Raw genomic sequence first — 20,240 nt, 5'->3', positions numbered from 1 at the left:
TCCGAAAGGGGCAGAGGAATCGAACTCGGATTGGCCGCATGCAAGTAATGCCATTATTTGGAATAATTCATGAATTAACAAAATGTAATTGAGATGGAAAGGAATGTCTGTAAATTCATATGTAGGTTATATTAAATTCCAGATATAAAAATATACATATGTATATGCTCATCTACAAATACATATGTACTTAAACATTATATACTTACCTATAATGTACAAATGTGCATATGTATATTATAAATATTTTATATGAATAATATATATAACATAACTATATAAAAGCTTCATTTTATTCTGAATTTAAGATTTTTAAAATTGAAAAATATTGAGATCCTGTAGTATTATTTTTCACGTACATAATTCTAAGACCATACCCATCACCAGTGTATCCTCTCTTTGCCAAGGATCCCAATACCACCTACCTCTCAACCCACCCCAGTTCCCTGATTTTGTGTCAGTTCTCCCGTTATGTTGCCTTTGGACCTTTGTTGCTACCTTGCTGTGTACCTTTAAATTCTTCATATGAGAGAGATATTTCTGTTTCTGTTCCTTTACTTTGACTTCACTCAGCCTGATATCCTCTACTTCCACCCATGTTGCTGCATATTGCATGATCTTGTTCTTTCTCAAAGCAGCATAATACTTCATTTACTATATGTAGGCCACTTCTTGATTCACATATCTGTTGTTGAGATTTGGTTATTTCCATATCTTAGCTATTGCACTCAGTGCGGCAATGAGCATAGGAGTGCAGAAAACCTTTCAAATAAATATTTTTTGTGTTTTGAGGGTAGAGGCCAAGAAGTAGTATCACTAGGTAATGTATGTAGTTCTATTCCTTTTCTATTTTTAATAGATTTCCATATTGCTTTCCATAAAGGATAAATCAGATGATATTCCTGACCAACAGTAGATGAGTGTTTCTTTTTTCACCACAGTCTCACCAACAATGTTTTTTTTTTCAGACTTTTGGACATGTGCCATCCTTAGGCATGAGGTGATATCTTACTCCTGTTTTGATACTGATTTATTTAGGGATATTCTGGTTTGTATTTTACTTTCAGTCCCATTCAGTCCTCCAACCTAATATTATCGACATGTATCATGCAATAAATAGATTTGAAAAGTGGTATGGCAAACTATTCCATTGTTTAGATACTAATTTATGTATTATTAGTTCAGTTTTTTTTATTTTTCAATTTATTTTTCAGCTCCTCCAGTTGATGTACTAAAAGCTCTAGATTTCCACAATTCTCCAGAGGGAATAACAAAAACAACAGGATTTTGCACAAACAGAAAGAATTCAAAAGGTTCTGATACTGCTTACAGAGTTTCAAAGTTAGCACAAATCAGTGCCCCAACAAAACAATTATTTTCAGGTATGTTTTACTTTTTACTCTGATGTTACTACCACTATTCTGCTAACTACTGCTATTTATTTTTATTATCCTATTTAATGCACTACTGTTTTGTAGAAATATAATTATTTTATATATAATATATAATTGCCACTTTAGACTTTGTGAAAATAATAATTTGATCATTGAGTTTTTAATTTAGATAATTATAAGTTCTTTTAATTAAATATTTAACAATTCATTATTTTATTTTAAGATGATAAAGTTTTAGATAATGTTAATCTTATTTTTTATATGTTCATGTAAAAATCATTCATGATCTTGAGCCTGGCTACTTTGTCCTAATTATAGTTCACACTGATTCAATGAGCATGAATTTAAACACAATGGGTGATTTTCTAAAATTTATATAAATTTATGTAAATTTTGAAAGAAATGCTTTATAGATTTTATGAAATGGATCATTGTGACTTATATTTAAATCCACTATAATGACATCACTGTCTTCCTGTTGTTCATCGATTGCCTCGAGCAGGCCCCAGTAACGTCTCCTTTGTCCTACCCCTGAGATTTTAAAAAGTGCCACATTCAAGGCTCTTTCAGGGTCAGGAGAATGAGACCTATAACTGTTACTGGTTTTTGGCATATTGAATACACCACGGGGAGTTTGCCAGACTCTGCCATGTGGGCAGGATACTTTTAGTGGCCTCCCAGGTTCTCCAGAGTAAGTAGAAGATGAGATATTGCGGCCACGCACTTCCGGGAGCAGGGTTTTATAGTCTTTGTAATCCCATCAATGGTCAGTGACATCACATAATAACTAATTCAGAAGGTATTGAAAGATTTGGGACTAGGGATTTTGTAAGTCTACCTAGTCTACCTAGAAGGTTTTTTACAAGGATATTGAAAAAAATAGTTAAAAAACATAGTAAACATTTTCTTTGACCTAAAGTGCTAATTCACCTAAAAATGCTATTTATCTAAAAATCATGGTAATACTATGTTACATGGTAACAGTAACAGTAAATCATAGCAATATAGTAAAAGAGGATCAGTGGTGAAATGGAACTGTTTGAGCATCATCTTTTCTAAGCATATTAGACAGTACTTGGGCTGCTCGACTTCACATAGTTGACTTGTTAATCACTTATTTTTATTAGTTGATTTGCAATTTGAGTTTTCTGATCCTCATTTCATAGAAAAGGAAATTAAGCATTGGGTGTTTTGATTTTTTCAAATTACATGTAGCAAATAATCTGATCCATAATTTATGTGTTGCATGTTTAATATATTTTCTATCACTAGGGTTCCTTTTTTGTACCCTGAGACCAATTTAGAAACAATTTATTATTTAATTGCTTTGTATTTATCTATACTGTAAATATCAGAAATAAAATATTCTGAGTTGGAAAGATAGCTCAAGAGGCTGAGGGCATATTTTGCATGAAGGAGACAGTACTTAGTCATTTCTTTCATTTGACTCATACCAAAACAATACAAAGTAGGACTCCGTGATTGCCCTTCTTGCTAGTTAACAGAATCAATTTATCAAAGGTTCTTCCTCTTCTCACAACTTCTGATTTTAGCGTATTATTCTAACGATGAGCATTTCAAGATACGAAGGGACACCTTCTTAGAGATATCATATCTTCCTTACACAAGTTTATTTATGTTTTTAAGTATAAAATTTCTATCAATAATGACAATAATAAAAATGACCAATAACACATTTACTGTTAAAAATTTCAGTGTCCATTATATGGTCATATATTAAATAAGCAAAACTAGGGCCTGGAGAACTGGCACTATAGGCTTCATTTCTTATTTTTTTTTTTTTTTTGCTTTTTGGGTCACACCTGGCAGTGCACAGGGGTTACTCCTGGCTCTACACTCAGGAATTACCCCTGACGGTGCTCAGGGGACCATATGGGATGCTGGGAATTGAACCCAGGTCAGCCGCGTGCAAGGCAAATGCCCTACCCGCTGTGCTATCGCTCCAGCTAGACCACATTTTTTGCCCTATATGCAGAAACCCTGAATTTAATCCCTAGAATTGCATAGGCATTCTGAGCATCATTGGGTAGCCAGGATGACCCTTGAGCACCACCAGAGTGATCCTTATGCCCCCTGGGCAGCCAGGGAAAGAAGCACTGCATCGTTGGCAAGACACTGAACCTTCAGGCCCACACAGCAGGGCCAAGCATCACTTGCTGGGTTCCAGAATATAGCTAGGAAAGCCCCTGCATATGCCCCCACCATAAAACAAATACAAATAATCTAGGAAAATGCCGGTCCCATTTATGGGAAACTTTAATAGCATTCTTCTTTGTCATGAATAAAATAACTAATGGCATTTGTTTCTATTCTATTCATTTTTATAAATATAATTGAATGACTGGCAAACTGAAAATCTATATATAGAATATTTATTTTCTGTAATAAACAAATTTTATGACCTGTGGGTAATGTTTTATTGATAAATTCATTTTTGAAACAAAAGTATAAAGAATTTTTAAATGCACACTTTTTTTTTTGGCTTTTTGGGTCACACTGGGAGATGCACAGGGGTTACTCCTGGCTTTGCACTCAGGAATCACTCCTGGCAGAAATGCACACATTTTAGTTTGTATATCTAACAATGTGTGTAGTATAGTATTGTTTCTATGATTTAGTTTCCTAAATTTGAATTCAATTTCAGATGATAACTTTGCTTTGTCTTCTCCCATTTATAGAGAGGGGGCTGTTGTGAGAGGGGACCTGGGGGCTTCACTGGGCAATAATTGGCTTGCTGTGCCAGGTAGTTAAATGCTCAAGACTAATGATGCAGTGTTGCTCAGCTGATGGTGGGCTGGGGTAGGTGGGGTGGATGGGGGAGGTAAGGCTGCAGAGTTCTCAGGGACTGGTTCATAAAGTGCCCAGGATTAAACTCACTATTCTTGTTAGGTATGTACCCCTTGGCCACTGGCCTGTCTCCCAGTCCAATAACTGTAATTTTGTGAGTGCTTTTAAAGTGTGAGTGTTCCTTGGATTATTATTTCAGAGAATGCTTAATAGAAGTCTTCCCAATTGTTTATAAATATGGATTGTTATTGCTTGAAATAAAGCAACTTAGTTGAAGCCACACAGAAAGTTGAAAAAAAATTGTGATCCAGGAGTAATTTGGAAAATTGGCATTTCTGATTTTATGGGTTTTCTCTTTCCAGGAGGAACTTTTCCAGAAGATTTTTCAATATTATTTACAGTAAAACCCAAGAAAGGAATTCAGTCTTTCCTTTTATCTATCTACAATGAGCATGGTATTCAACAAATTGGTGTTGAGGTTGGGAGATCACCTGTTTTCCTTTATGAAGACCACACTGGAAAACCAGCCCCAGAAGATTACCCCCTCTTCAGAACTGTTAATATTGCAGATGGGAAGTAAGTAATAGAATTATTTAGTCACATTGGAGAAATTAATAAAATAAAATTGTAATCTCTACACAGCTTATAAAAAAGGCAATAAATAATAAAATGCAAAATTACTAGTCAGTCACACATTATTCATTAAAAAGTGAGAGAAATAGAGTGTTAATTAGGTGGGAGATAGTAGGGGCTACAATTTTAACAAGAATAGAGAAAAGTTTGGGGCTGGAGCAATAGCACAACGGGTAGGGTATTTGCTTTGAACGCGGACCACATGGGTTAAATTCCCAGCATCCCATATGGTCCCCCGAGAACCGTCAGGACTAATTTCTGAGTGCATGAACTCAGAAGTAACCACTGTGCATCACCAGATGTGATCAAAAAGTGAAAAAAAAGAATAGAATTTCATTTGAAAGCAACATATGAAGGGGGTGGAGCAGAGGCTGTGTTGACACGGTTAAAATATACTGTTATTGGAAGAGAAGAAGCAACTATATATTCCTAGATCCCACTGTGTGATTGGTTTAGATAGTGTCAAGGGTGCCAGTGGGGCCAGAGTAGAGTGTGGGATGGGGCTAAAGATGGAAAAGCAGTGGGAGGCTAAATAATAAAGTACATTGTTCATGGCTGTAAGCATTTTGTGTTCTCTGAATGAAGTGGAAAGTTACTGTAAAGTTTTCGAGCAGAAGAGTAAGTCTTTGTGACTTATTTATTAGAAATTATATTAGTGTTGACAACCCAAGAAAGCCTTCTATAGTATTGGCTGGGTACTATAGACTATGCAAAATCGACACATAATTAGCTAATTTACATTTATACAAATCTTTGAATAAAGCCCATTTGACAGACAAGAAACTGAGATACAGAGTTTTTAAGTGACTTGCCGGGAGCCATATGTTTGGCACGTGGCAAAGGCAGATAATAACTGTGGAAAATGCCAAGATGGGATTTGAAATCACCAGAAGGCACAACACTCTCTTGGAAACCATACTGGATTCTGAATTCTGTGTTGTGACTATCATGTTTCTCTTAGGAAATGGCTGTATATGACTAAATGTTTGGAAAGTTTACTTGGTACTTCATTGGCTATCATATATTTCCTGAATATAGCTTTATCCAAAATGTGGCATTTGGTTATATATGAAACACGATAGCTATTGTAATGCAGATGAAAAAAATCTGTTCTCATTGTATTTGTATTACTACCATGGAGAAATATACAAGTTTTGATGTCTGGGAAAACTAGGTTTACTAGTAATTTACATTATTTTCCTTGGTAATGTGAACAGTGATAATCTTTGTATTGATGAATGTATATAAGTGCAAGAATTTAGGACATACAGTGGGGACGGAGGGAGAAAAAGCAAGGCAGAGCGATAGTACAGTGAGTAGTGCGTTTGCTTAGCCAACCTGGTTTCTATCCCCAGCATCCCATATCGTCCCCTGAACACTGTATCAGAAGTAATTCCTGAGTGCAGAAGTAACCACTGAACATTGCCCCCAAAAAGCCAAAAATAAAAGAGAACTTAGAAATACACTTTTAGACAATGCATTATAATAAGAGTGTATGAAACTGGAGAGATAATATAGGAGTTAAGGAGATTGCCTTGCACACAGCTGACACTAGTTCCATACTAAATTGGTCCCTCATGCACCACCAGGAGTGATCACAGAACATAGAGTAAGAGTAAGTATTAAGTCCTGAGTACCGCCAGGTGGATGTTGCCCAGCTTCCCTCCTCCCCCCGAAATAGGGCGTTTATCGTTCTGTATGGTGGTTTTGAGTAAAGACATGTTGCAAGTGATAAAGGACCTATGTGAGGATATGGAGAGAGTAAATCACTGTCACTCTCCTCCCATTGTTCATGGATTTGCTCGAGCGGGCCCAGTAACATCTCCATTGTGACACTTGTTACTGTGTTTGGCATATTGAATATGTCACGGGTAGCTTGCCAGGCTTTGGCATGCGGGCGAGATACTCTCAGTAGTTTGCCGGGCTCTCCGAGAGGGGCAGAGGAATTGAACTCGGGTCGGCCATGTTGGCTGTGTGCAAGGCAAACGCCCTACCCACTGTGCTATTGCTATAGACAGGAGAGTAAATATTCCTGGAAAACTAAAGCAGGTACAGGAAACTGAAGAAACAATTAAGAGAGCAGTGTAGCATTGATTTTGGAAGTCAGAAAGCTCAATATTGGACAGGACGGAAGAAAGCAGAGGAAGAAATTCAGCTTTGATTCTCATGGGTGAGAATCCTATGGTTTTTAGCAAGACAGAGACTTAATCTAATGTAGATTTTTAATAAAAAGATGGGGAGAAACACTCAATAGTAGTATAAATTAAGTGAGAGAGAAAGTTTAACAAACTTGGGGGATATTCAATTCTAAATATAAAGCTAAAGGAGGCGAGAGAGCACAACATACTAAATGCATGCTTTGCATTCTAGATGCAAATATTAGAACCTCAAGAAATATCCTTCCTTAAAACACAACAGCCAGTGAGTTCTGAACACAGAGCCAGGAGAGGCACCTAGCACTACTGGGAGTATTTGAAAAAAAAAAAGAAAAGGGAAGACAGATGGTATGTTCAGAAACGAATGCATAGTATAAGAAAAAAAAAAGAAGTACTTCATTAACTAAGTGTTTAGCTGGAGATGGAGTACAGTGGGTGTGGCACTTATCTGCTCTTGGCCAACTCAGTTTTGATCCTCAGCACTCTTGGTGGTCCCCAAGACTGCTCAGGTGTGATCCCTGAGCACAAAACTAGAAATATGTGTGCTAAACACAGTAGGAGTGGCCCCCAGACAATATAAAATCAAACAAAATTTCAATTTAGCATTGTTAGTATCTTACAGGTAATATGCTTTTGTCCTAGTGTTGTTTTCATATCTTCTATTAATTCAGTGAAAATCATATATAAAGTTTGAATGAGCTTTTAACAAATTAAAATATTTTTATTTGCTGTTAGTGAAAAGCATTTACAATAAAAATGAGAATGTTTAAGTTAAGACACAAGGTTCTTAGCAGAAATATGTGTAATTTTACCCTAACAATATTAAGCTGCTCCATATATAAATCTTTGCTCAGTTAAAACCAAACATATGCTTATGCTATTTGAATGGCTATGGAAAGACCAAAGACTAAATAAGGCTATATGGAAAATACTTGATCCTCATAAGTAACCATGCCAAGTCACATGAAATAGACATATTAAAAAGGTGGCTGAAACTTTTGGTTCCTTTGTATTTTGGATCTAGATCTACACACTTCTGGAATATTAATTTAGTACTTTTTCATTAAAATGTACACATATATAAATCAGAGATGCTTGCACAATCTTTGTGTCCTTTATTTTGGTAGTTTATATTAACACCCGATATTGTTTATAAACCCCAACATTTTACAATATTATTTGGTTTGTATGTTTCCAGAAGGCTACAAGTCTCTTCCTGAAGTCTGTCATCACTGCCCCGAGCTAATAGCAGCTAGCAGAATGAATTTGAATTTCATTCCACATGTGGTTTGACTAGCTTTATTTTTTTTCCAGCGTACCCACTTCCTGCCAACCCTAGAAAAAGGAGAGATAGTGTGGCTCATTCTTGGATCCTGTCCATAGTAGTGATCTATAACTGTCTTGAAATTAAAGCAGAAAAAGAAAATGAAAGCACTTGAAATAAATGGGAAGAAAGACAGAGAGGCACATTGTATTTTAAAATTAGAAAGTTCTCTGGCTCCAGATGGAGGAGTCATTGAATTAGTAGCGCAATCTATTGTAGTCAATCTCAGGGGATCTCTAGAGCAAAATTTTATTTAATTATTTATTTATTTAATTATTATTTTTTTATTTAGAATACCCATCCCTCCACCAGTGCCCATTTTCCACCACCATGGATCCCAGTATCCTTCCCTTCCCCCATACCTCCCTTCCCACCCTGCTTCTGTGGCAGGGCATTCCCCTTGATTCTCTCTCTCCTTTTGGGTGTTGTGGTTTGCAAAAGAGTTAAGCTTGATTTTCAGGTAGAAACGTTGGTTGGATGATTTACTTTCCATTGATCACTTTGTGTATGCGGCCTCGTGGTTTGGAAAAAATGTCCTGGTTCCAGCGTGCCCGAGCTATGCTTGTAGAGATTCGTGGTCACCGGGATTCCATCTGGAGAAGGCGGGATGCGGCACCTACCCCATTTGGGACCTCCTGATAAGATCGTCTCTGTTTGGGACCTGGAGCATTCTCCGGGAACTGTGGTGCCCTCCAGCGGTGTTCTTTGTTGCTGTGTGCTGTAAAGATGGCCTAGAGCAAAATTTTTTAATAGTGGAATTCCACTTTGGAAGATAGCATTTGCACACATAGAAACTATCACTTACCCAATATCTTACATGCTAAATCTCTGTCAGATACCCTCCTCAGGGGAGGCTGAGACCAAGCTATTGTTACAAAAAACAACAGGAAGCAAAGAACAGACAATTCTTTTCAGCAAAGACTGTCAAAATTGTTGTCCTCTTACATGGCTTGTGTGTTTTCTGAACATTGCACTGTTTTGGGGTAACTGGAGACACTGATTGATAGGTAAATCTGCATTTGTTAGAGTTCACTTGGCATTTAAATTTAACATACTTTGTATACCAGTGTGAATAATCCCTGCCCTATGGCATTTCTGAAGCTTAAAAAAAAATATGTTTGACTCATTTAAGGTGGCACCGAGTAGCAATCAGTGTGGAAAAGAAAACAGTAACAATGATTGTTGATTGTAAGAAGAAATCCACAAAACCACTTGGCAGAAGTGAGAGGGCAATCGTTGACACCAATGGAATCACAGTTTTTGGCACAAGGATTTTGGATGAAGAAGTTTTCGAGGTAAAAATAAATAAAAACTTATTTTAAGCAGGACATTTTTGAATCAGATGAAATAAGATGAGCGTTAACAATCAGTGTAAGTTATAAAACAAAAACGGAAAGGTGACCTACTTTCTTCCCCATTGGGTGTAATGGTGATGTTTTCTATTGTTGGGGGAGAGAATGCCTAGACAATAGTCCTGTAATGCCTGGGAATCATTGAAAGAGATTGGCTGATTTGAACACAGGCATGGTATTCTCCTGGGAAAGGCGCATGGCTTTCCTTTAGAGCTTTGCATTGTTTTCTATGGAAGAAAGAACATTTTCTTCACTTCCTTCTCTGGGAGATCAATTTAGAGAAAGGTACGAATTAGATAGTCTGCTTTTCTCTGTTCTTTGTGAATGTTTCTAAGGTAATACAGAGATCATATTGTAAAAGATGAACTTTGGATAATAAAATTCCTTGTAAATTATTTGCACATTGTGATAAGGCTGCCTCCTAATTATGATGTAACTATGAAAATCATGCTCTTTTTAATCTTAAATCACTGGACGTGCTTTAAAATCTCATGTTTTAATTTTTATTTAGTTAATTATCAATTCAACAAACAGACCTGACCCCTTGATCCCATGAAAAGTTGCACCCAGAGACATTAATTATTGCTCTGGTGATTAATTTTAGACAATTTCTGAGTAAATTGTTTTTCAAAATGAAAAGTGTAAAGCTTTATATGTGATTTATTGTTACAGGTTAATAGAGATCTATGTATGTAGATCATATACAGATGTGTGATTTTTTCATGAAAAGAACAATAACATTCAGACTCTAAGCTAAAATATTGCATTAGCAAATATATATAACCTAGGGCACACATTTAATGTAATTAAATTTGTAATGCTTTAGCTTACTCTTTTTTTGCATTCTATTTGCATTTTACTTTCTCTACTAACCAATAACAAGTCTCACAATGGAGACATTACTGGGCCCACTCCAGCAAATTGATGAACAATGGGAGGACAGTGCTACAGTGCAGTGCTAATATGTAAACACTACGTTGCCTATATAATGTTTAAATATATGTCTTTCAAAGCTTGAATGTTTTATTTTGACAGTGTTTAGTTTGTAAATGGGCTGGAGCGATAGCACAGCGGGTAAGGCGTTCGCCTTACAAGCGGCCAACATGGCCGACCCGAGTTCGATTCTTCCGCTCCTCTCGGAGAGCCAAGCTACCGAGAGTGTTGGATATGCCAGACACAGTAACAACAAAGTCTCCAATGGAGACGTTACTGGGCCCGCTCGAGCAAATCGACGATCAACGGGAGGGCCTTTACCTTTACCTTTACCTTTACCTTTAGTTTGTAAATACTCTCATTAAGTTTTATACCTTTGTGTTCTGAGAGACCTTTGCCTACTTTAAGATTATTAAGATTATCTTCTACCATCATCCATGTGATAGTTTTATTATTTAGGTAAGGTCATGTTTGTTTACATATGATGTGAGGTAAAGTGCAATGTTTGTTTTTACATTGACTATTTATACCTTAGTTGAAAGACTTTCATGCATTGGATCACCTTGGTTTGTCACAGGCCTACCTTAGCAGTCCTCAGAGCTCATCTGTATAACATCCACTGAGTGATCAGGGACCTCCAGGTTTTGCGTTCAAGTCTTTACACCACTTTAAATAAATTTTTATTTATGACTTAAAAACTAGTGATCCAGTTCCATTCTTTCTAATGTGGCTTTCCAATTTTATCAACAACATATATTGAAGAGATTTTCTCCAATTTATGTTTTTGTTTCCTTAGAAAAAAATTAATTGTTTGTATACATGGTGAAGTCCACCCTTACTTTTTATTGGGACAGTTTCCAATAAGACCCTGTTTTCACTAGCTGCATCTTGAGAGTCTTACATGAACTTTTGGCTCAGGAAGAGGAAGAGGGAGAGGGAAGAGAGAGAGAGAGAGAGAGAGAGAGAGAGAGAGAGAGAGAGAGAGAGAGGAGAGAGAGAGAGAGAGAGAGAGAGAGAGAGAGAGAGAGAGAGAGAGAGAGAGAGAGACTGCCACTTACTCTGAGGCAGATTGGGATGGAAGTGGAGGGAGGGAAACTGGGGACATTGTTGGTGAGAAATGTACACTGGTAAAGTGACCAGTGTTGGAACACTGTGTAACTATAACTGAAACCCAGTCATGAACAACTTTGTAAGTGTGTATCTCACAGTGTTTCATTACAAAATTGTCTGAAAAATAGAATAGTCTCTGTGATATGAGGGACTTAAAGATACACAGCAAGGTAGCAAACAAACATACAAAGGCAACATAACTGGGGAACTTTTCCACGCAACTGAGTTGGGGCCGGGGTGCAAGGAAGGATTAGGGTCCTTCAGGGAGGGAGACAGGTACACTGCAATAAAAAACTAAGAGGCACTTCCTCCCTTGATATTTTGGAAGAGTTTTAAAGGGAGGATGTTTATTCTTTGAATGTGAATTTATTTCGATCTGGACTTCTGTTTTACAGAACTTTTATTACTGTTTCATTTGCCTTTCTAGTAATTGACCTGTTTAAATTTTCTGCTTCCCAATTCATTCTTGGAAGGTTTTATGATTCTAGGAATTTTTTATTTCTTTCAAGTTGCTTATTCTTCGCATTCTCTGATACTAGTGTGCATTTCTTTGGTATCTATTAAAACTTCTTTAATTTCTGAATTTATGTGAACTGTTTTTTCTCTTTTAATCTCAATACCTTGTCAATTTTGGTTTTGTTTTTAAAAAACAAGCTCTTAGTTTCATTGAAGATTTTTTTTTTTACTCTCTGGTCTCTATTTCCACTCTGATTTTTTTATGTTATTCTTTTTACTTTAGTCTTTATTTCTTTTAGTTCATTTATGTAACATTATATTGCTTTCTGAGTCTTTTATTGTTTCTTGAAATGGGACCATATTGCTGGAACTCTCCCGTGTATGTGCAGCTTTGCTGAGTTCCAATGACTTTATTTTGTTTTATTTATTTATTTTTTTTTTGTTATTTGAGCCCCAGTGATTTTTTTTTCTTTTTGGGTCACACCCGGCGATGGTCAGGGGTTACTCCTGGCTCACGCACTCAGGAATCACTCCTGGCGGTGCTCGAGGGACCATATGGGATTCTGAGAATCGAACTCGGGTTGGCCATGTTGGCTGCATGCAAGGCAAACGCCCCACCCGCTGTGCTATCACTCCAGCCCTGAGCCCCAGTGATTTTGATACAGTGTTTGTATTTTCATTTTTCTCAAGCTTTTTTTTGTTCCTTTTTTGATTTCTTGTTGATCCAATTAATTATTGGCTAGAATATTCTTTAAGCTGCTCATATCTTCGACTAAATTCCTACTTTCTTTTGCTGTTGATGTCTGGGTGTATGTAATTATGTTCAGAAAGATGCTTGGTGTGATTTCAATCTTCTTGAATTATTGAGACTTGTTTGTGTCCCATTATAAAATATACCATTGAGAACGTTCCATGGTTACATGAAAAGCATGTTAATTCTGCTGCTTTCAAATGGAAAAGCATTATTTTAGAACTACTTTTCCCAAGCATAAAAAGTTAATCATACATTATTCCTTAAGCTACATCCCTTTATTTTTTTTATTTTAAAGTATTTTGTAACTTTAAAAAATTTTCTTGTGGGAAAGGCTGATTGGTGGTGCTGAGAAGGCAGAGAACCACTTCCTACATACTTGGCCAAGTATGCTGGACTTGTAGATTCAGTGCATGGGCCCAGTGCTCCATTGACCTTGTGGTGTGGGGGTCCCAGGACCATACTCTGCAGCAGTACATAGGAGACTCTATGCTATGCTGGGGATCAAACTGAGTTTCATGGATTTAAGCCATGCACTCCAGTCCTTTGGGATCTCCGCCAGCCCCTTTGATTTTTTTTTTCTAGCTATGAATTACATAAAAATGAGTTGCTGAATATCTGGGTAAAAATTTCTCATACATGGCTTATTAATTTTAGTATTTAAGTTAATAATGATGTCTTCTGAAGATAAAATTGATAGAATCCCATCACTTATTTTGACAATTGTTTCATGGCTAGTGTGTGCCATTTGAAAACAACAACAACCATAACCACAACAACAACAACAACAAAACATCATGTGGACCTGAGAATTAGCTCAGGAGGTTGGTGTCCAAACATGCACTTAAGTCTTATTAGATTCCCAGCACTACATGGACCCCTGAATATTACTGAGTGCCACCGGATGTGGCCCTGGTGCTTCCTAAGCATGGCTTGAAGGGCCCAAAGGTCCCTACACTGCAGGGCTTGAGAGGCACCACATCCTTAGCCCTAACTTTGTACTGGCTTTTAGCTGATATCACTGGGAGTGGCTTGGGAATCCTAAGATCTCCTTGTGATTCACCCCTACCCCCCAACAACGAAAAAGAAAAAGAACAATGAAAAGTACATGACGAAACTGTTGGATATTAAATTTTATAATTGACAGGTAGACACGCTCTCTTTTATATTTTTATCTTGTTTTATCAGTTGCTTTGTTATGCTTTTCTGCTTATCATTTTATTTCTTCATTAATTGCTCCTCTTTATCTCTGGTAGTACTCTATATTGTGATGTCTGTTTTACGTTCAAATAAACATGCGTCAGAATAATCATTTCTTCCTTCTTTGTCAACTTTTTTAATGATCATATCTACCTCTATTGGACATTCAATCAGAAATAATAATCTTAAGCAGCCATACATATTTTTAAACAAAAAAACTTTTAAATTTAGCCAATGGTGAATATTTCTATTAATCTCTCATTGTTGAAGATAATTTGTCAGTATTTTAAACATTTCTCATCAGTCTAAAGGCTTCTGGTCTCCATGATTTTTGATATAAAATTCACTCTAAATCATTAACCCTATCTATTCATATTTCCTGAGATATTATTAAGAAGTTTCCTTTATATTTGGTATCCAATAGCCTTTATGAGTTATGAAACATGGCTTTACTTGAATTTAACTGTTTTTTTCAGTTCATTGACTATTTTACATCAGAAATTACATGTTTTTAAAAGAACTTAGGTGGCTTTGATTCCTTTTGTTTCTATTTCCTTGTAGGTGTTTTCATATTTTCATTATTTTTATGTGTGTATCTCTTTGCTTTATAAAAAAGAATCATAACTTTTAGTATCTATGATAATTTAACTGGGTAAACTTAGAATTGGCATTTGTTTATTGCCATTTGTATTATACACTATCAAACCTATCGTATAATTGTAGGATCATAAAAATTGTGCAGAGTGTCTGAAGAAATAGCACAGTGGGCAGGGTGTTTGCCTTGCACGTGGCTGACACAAATTCCATACTGGGGATCTTATATAGTCCACAAACATCACAGGAGTAATTCCTGAGTGAAGAGTCAAGAGTAACTCGTAACTATCACTGGGTGTGACTCCAGAACAGAAACAAGAACAAAAATAAAAACGTGCATAGAGATTTTACAGAGCCCCTTTACAAACACACAAACTGCCCACCTTTCTATTGGTATCACCCACCAGGATATAATTTAAGCAAAACTTTACTGCTTCCATTTGCATCCTATCTTTATTTTGCATATTTTGTGATTTGATAAATATGCAATAACATATTGATGGATGTAGTAGTAATAGCTGTTGTTTTTGTAGTTTTGAAAACACAGCCAGCGATGCTCAAGGGTTGTCACTGGCTCTGTACTCAGGAATTATCTCTGCTGGTGCTCAGGGGAACCAATGGAATGCTAGGGATTGAATCTTAGTGAGTCGGGTGTAAGGCAAATACTGTAATGAAGCTCCTCTACTATCTCTCAGGTCCCAAACCAATGTAGCATTGTATGAAATAGTTTTACTGCTTTGTGAATCCCCTTTGTACTCCTATTCATTTTCAGCCACTTGGGCCTCCAAGTGGAGCCCAGGGGCTGGGGAGATAGTACAGCATGCTTGTCTTGAACATAGCCTACCCAGATACAATCCCCAGCACTGCATCGTTTCCCCTTAGCATCATCAGTACTGATCATGGAGCACAGAGACAGGAGTAAGCCTTATGCACAAGAAGGTGTAGCCTCAAAGCAAAAACCAAACAAACACAAGCAGAGCTCAGGGAAGGGTGGGATACCTACCCAACTGGGTCATCAATTCAGTGCAAGGGCCTAAATGACATTGATTGGGCAGATTGAAATGCTTGAGACCATCTTGGCAACCCAGCAAGGCCAGGAGAAACCAGAATATAACTGGTGATGTTTAGAAGGAGGTCCAGGTGGTATTCAGGATTTACACAAGATAACATTCCCCCCCCCTCCTCTATATTTTCTGATCCAGGAAGTGTTTTTTTTCACTTGTTCAAATTTTGACAGTTATGCATAGTCACTTTAAATATTAAGATATTAAATATAAAAATTTCATCCTTTCTGTTATTTCGTGCTTCTAAATAACAGAACCATGGCTGCTGGTGAATATGATACTAATGTGTATAGTTCTACAAAAATCTCACCAAAATGATGTTATTTTCCAAAGTTGATGTTCCATTCTGGACTTTCACCAATAGTGAATGAATATTTCTATTGTTCCACATACTCATAAACATTTTATATGTCTCTGTTCCTGAGTTCCACCACTCCTTATAGGTGTGTTGTATTATTTTACTGCTATTTAATTTATGTTTCTCCAATGCATTAAAATGGCAAAAAGTTTTTCATATATTTTGTTAAATATCTGTATCATTTTTGATGAATTGTTTGCTAAGATATTTTGCCAAAATTTTGCTCAGATTACTTTACCTATTTCCTTTACTTATACTTTAAGGTTTCTTTGTATATTATCAAATTTTAACAGATGTCCTTTTCAAGTGTTTTCAAATCTTCTCAGTTTTTCATTATTGATTCTCATAGTTTTTTTCATCTTTTGTCTCTGTTTTTGAGCTGTATACAATAGTGCTGAGGCTCTGCACTCAGGAATCACTCCTGGTCATGCTAGAGGGATCATATGGGATGCCGGGGGATCGAACCCCTCACCAAACAAAGGCAAAGCAAGAGCCTCACCTTCTGTACTATCTCTCCAGCCCCATGATTTTTGTTTTCTTTCCTTTGGGCCAAACCTAGCAGCTCTTGAGGACTACCACTGGTTCTTGTTTGGCATTGTTCCTGTTAGTGTTTAAGGAACCATGTTGTACTGGGGATCAAATGTAGGTCTCTTTTATGCAAAACATGCATTCAGCTCATTGAGCCATTTCTTTAACCTAGAAATTTTTCACTTTAATTAATTTTAAGTTTTCATTTTTTATGTATAACGTATTTCATATTATATCTGAAAAGGCATCATTGTATTCTTGTAACCAAGAATCTAGGTTTCACTTCACTAACCTTTTTTTTTATAGTTTTATAGTTTTGCGTTGTATATTTAGGTCTGTGGTCCATTTTGAGACAATTATTATAATGAGTTTTTCAAATTTGTGAAGAATCAAATTATGTTTTGATTTTTATTTCTGCATATGGATGTCTGATGGGTCCAACATTATTTGTTCTAGAGATTATTCTTGCTTCATTGTGTTGACCATTTTATTGTGAAAGCACAACTTCTGTTTATGACATATTTCTGACTCTATTCTATCATATTCATTAATTTATTGATTGAATTCTGTCTTGATTAGTATAATTTTATCTTATTTATTTATTGTGGATGGGGTGGGCCACACCTGGCTGTGCTCAGGGCTTGCTCTTGGCTTTGCACTCAGAGATCACTCCTGAAGGGGCTTGGGGGACCATAGGGGTGCCAGGGATCAACACTGGGTCTGTTTCATGCAAGGTAAGCACTCTATCTTCTACATTGTCTTTCCAGACCCTGAATAATATAGCTTTAAGTTTTTTTGGTCGGGGGCTCACACCCAGCTATGCACAGGGGTTACTCCTGGCTCTGCACTCGGGAATCACTCCTGGTGATGCTCAGGGGACCATATGGGATGTTGGGAATCAAACCCTGGTCAGCCGTGTGCAAGGCAAACACCCTACCTGCAGTACTATTGCTCCAGCCCAGAATAAAATAGCTTTAATGTAAATCTTAAGCTTTGTAACATCAGTCTTCAGACTTTAATTTCTTTTGCTTAGGAGTTGTATCTGGCAGTATTTAGTGGCTTCTCCAAACTCAGTGTTCAGAGGTTACTCTGGACAATACACAGGAGATTATGCAGTGTTGGGGATGGAACTGAGATCTCTGTATGCAAAGTATGTGCCCAACCCATTCAGCCAAATTCTCAGTTCCTGTTTTTATCTTTCAATAGAGAATTGTCTATTCTGGGTCAGTTCTTAGCAATTTAAAAATTGTTTGTCATTATTTATAAAATAAAGTCTAAAGTTTGTTTATTTTTGGGCCACACACAGTGGTGCTCAGGGCTAATTCCCAGGTCTGTGCTTAGGCAGCTCTCTTGGCTATACTCAGGGGAATTTGAGAACACTTGCTGGGGATCAAACTGGGGTCAACACCCATACCTTAATCCCTGTAATATTTGTCCAGCCTCAACTTCCGGAATTTTGATTGTGATTTTCTTTTTCTACTTTGTTTTTTATTTATTGAAAAAAAACCTAAGATTGTTCATTTCTGAAGTTATGTTAAAACAGTGACTATAATTAATATCAGTTAGATTTGAATTTGAATAATACATCTTAGATTTTGCTATTTTAATCTTCTGTAGTGAAAGATAAAAATAAAATGTCATGTTCAGTGATTATATTACTTTGTCAAAGTAAGACTAACAGCAAAATATAAAAAAGGGCTATTTTAAGTTTACTATGATTATTTAATTTTATTTATGCCCTTAAAACTTTGATTATCATATGCATTTGGGAATGTAACTGTTTTGTATTTAATTTCTCTAAACATTTTCTGGAATAATTGTTAAAATTTATGTTTCTGGTTAAAAACATAGTGATACATCAAAATACCTTATAAATTTCAGCATGTAATCTGGAGTTTGAAGAGAAGAAATTCTGGCTACCAAACATGATGTAAAACACTGGTGATGTTAAGGTTCAAACCTAATCCAAGTAAAATTGAAGGCAAAATTTATATTCCTTTAAGATATCTGGCAGCATCATCAGCACAGTTTGGCACCATGGAAATATCTGCAGAAAAGGTTTAATATATGAGCGAATGCTGTGCCTCTATATGGTAAAATTTCCTTAGTGGTATCGAAATGAAGCATCAGGGCTCTCCTGTGCTTGGAAGTTAGATACTTATCAATATTATTCCCTTAAGTTCACAATAAATATTACATGCCAAGTATTGTGCTTAATTGGTACACATATGCGAATGATTGTATTAAGATATAATTGGAATATAAGAAATTTATAGAAATGTTTGAGCTGGAGCGATAGCTCAGCAGGTAGGGCATTTGCCTTGCACAAGGCTGACCCAGGTTCGATTCCTCCAACCCTCTCTGAGAGCCCGGCAAACTACTGAGGGGATCCCGCCCACACAGCAAAACCTGGCAAGCTACCTATGACGTATTTGATATGCCAAAAGCAGTAACTACAAGTCTCACAATGGAGACGTTACTGGTGCCCACTCGAGCAAATCGATGAACAACGGGAGGACAGTGCTACAATGCTATAGAAATGTTCAAGCGGGTAACAAATTTGCATAAACCCATGAAAACAGAAGATATTTAAATATGATGACATGTAGAAACAAGGCAGATTGGGAATGAGCATAGCAGTTCTCAAGTTTGGTTTCAGGTATTTAGGAGATGAGTGGCTTGGAGGCATTTAAGTATCTTTGCAGGCAACCTTTAGCACATTATTGCAGAAGGTAATTTTAAACTATTGACCAACAAAAGTTTTGCAAACACACAGGAATTTTACTTTTGAGGAGAGTCACATCTGGGATGCTCAGGAGCATTCTTAGGTGCCCAGGGTTCAGTGTAGGGCGTGCTCTGGGGACTGTGCACTATGGGGGATTGGATCTGCGTCTCTGGATACGAAGTGTATACCTCAGCCCTTTGAGATATTTCTCTGGGTCTACCATTCCAATGCCTCCCAAAATCTCTCTCTCTCTCTCTCTCTCTCTCTCTCTCTCTCTTTCTCTCTCTTCCTCTCCCTCTCTCTCTGTGTGTGTGTGTGTGTGTGTGTGTGTATGTGCGCGTGCGCCAGTGAAGAAGAAATGACTAGTGGAGGAAAAAGCATGATATATCAAAATATTATTTCAAACATAGTTTCCAGAGTAAAGAAAAGGACAGGAAGAAATGGAAGATGGTTCTAGATGTAGGATTGAATGAAGCCATGGAGTGATGATTTTGAGGAACATTGGGAATGTGGGGCAAGGGAGAAGAGAACTTACACTTTAGATGTTTCAAAGATAATAAATAGTTGATGCTTGCAAACATGAACTGTTTGGAATTTTAGCTAATGTTCAAAACTGTCCTATACTGCTTTAATTTTTTTTAATTATAAATTGTTTACTTTTTATAAGACTCTTGGCAGTCTAAAAGGACTCAGATTTTCCTGTATAAAATAACCTTATTAGTTATTTTATAAAAATATTATTTTATAATAAAGTAACTTCACTAGGACAGGAGAGATAGTACAGTGGCTAGTCTTGCACCTGGGTCAAACTTTGGCAACACATATCATCACCTGAGCCACAACAGTAGAGATCC

The 20,240-nt window shown here is 36.7% G+C and overlaps 1 protein-coding gene across 1 annotated transcript in view; it reads left to right on the top strand.

Moving 5' to 3' along the window:
- Positions 1–20,240, top strand: part of COL11A1 (collagen type XI alpha 1 chain) — a 208,274-nt gene that overhangs the window by 22,417 nt on the left and 165,617 nt on the right. The window contains exons 2-4 of the mRNA XM_056139025.1: positions 1,215–1,382; positions 4,565–4,778; positions 9,448–9,610. Coding sequence (XP_055995000.1) covers positions 1,215–1,382; positions 4,565–4,778; positions 9,448–9,610 — 545 coding nt within the window. The remainder of the gene's footprint in view (positions 1–1,214; positions 1,383–4,564; positions 4,779–9,447; positions 9,611–20,240) is intronic.

The sequence above is a fragment of the Sorex fumeus genome, unplaced genomic scaffold (genome assembly GCF_029834395.1).
Source record: "Sorex fumeus unplaced genomic scaffold, SorFum_2.1 ptg000131l, whole genome shotgun sequence".
In the NCBI taxonomy this organism is placed as follows: Eukaryota; Metazoa; Chordata; class Mammalia; order Eulipotyphla; family Soricidae; genus Sorex; species Sorex fumeus.
Note: the sequence above shows the minus strand (reverse complement) of the source record. Positions and strands in the feature narration are given on the sequence as shown.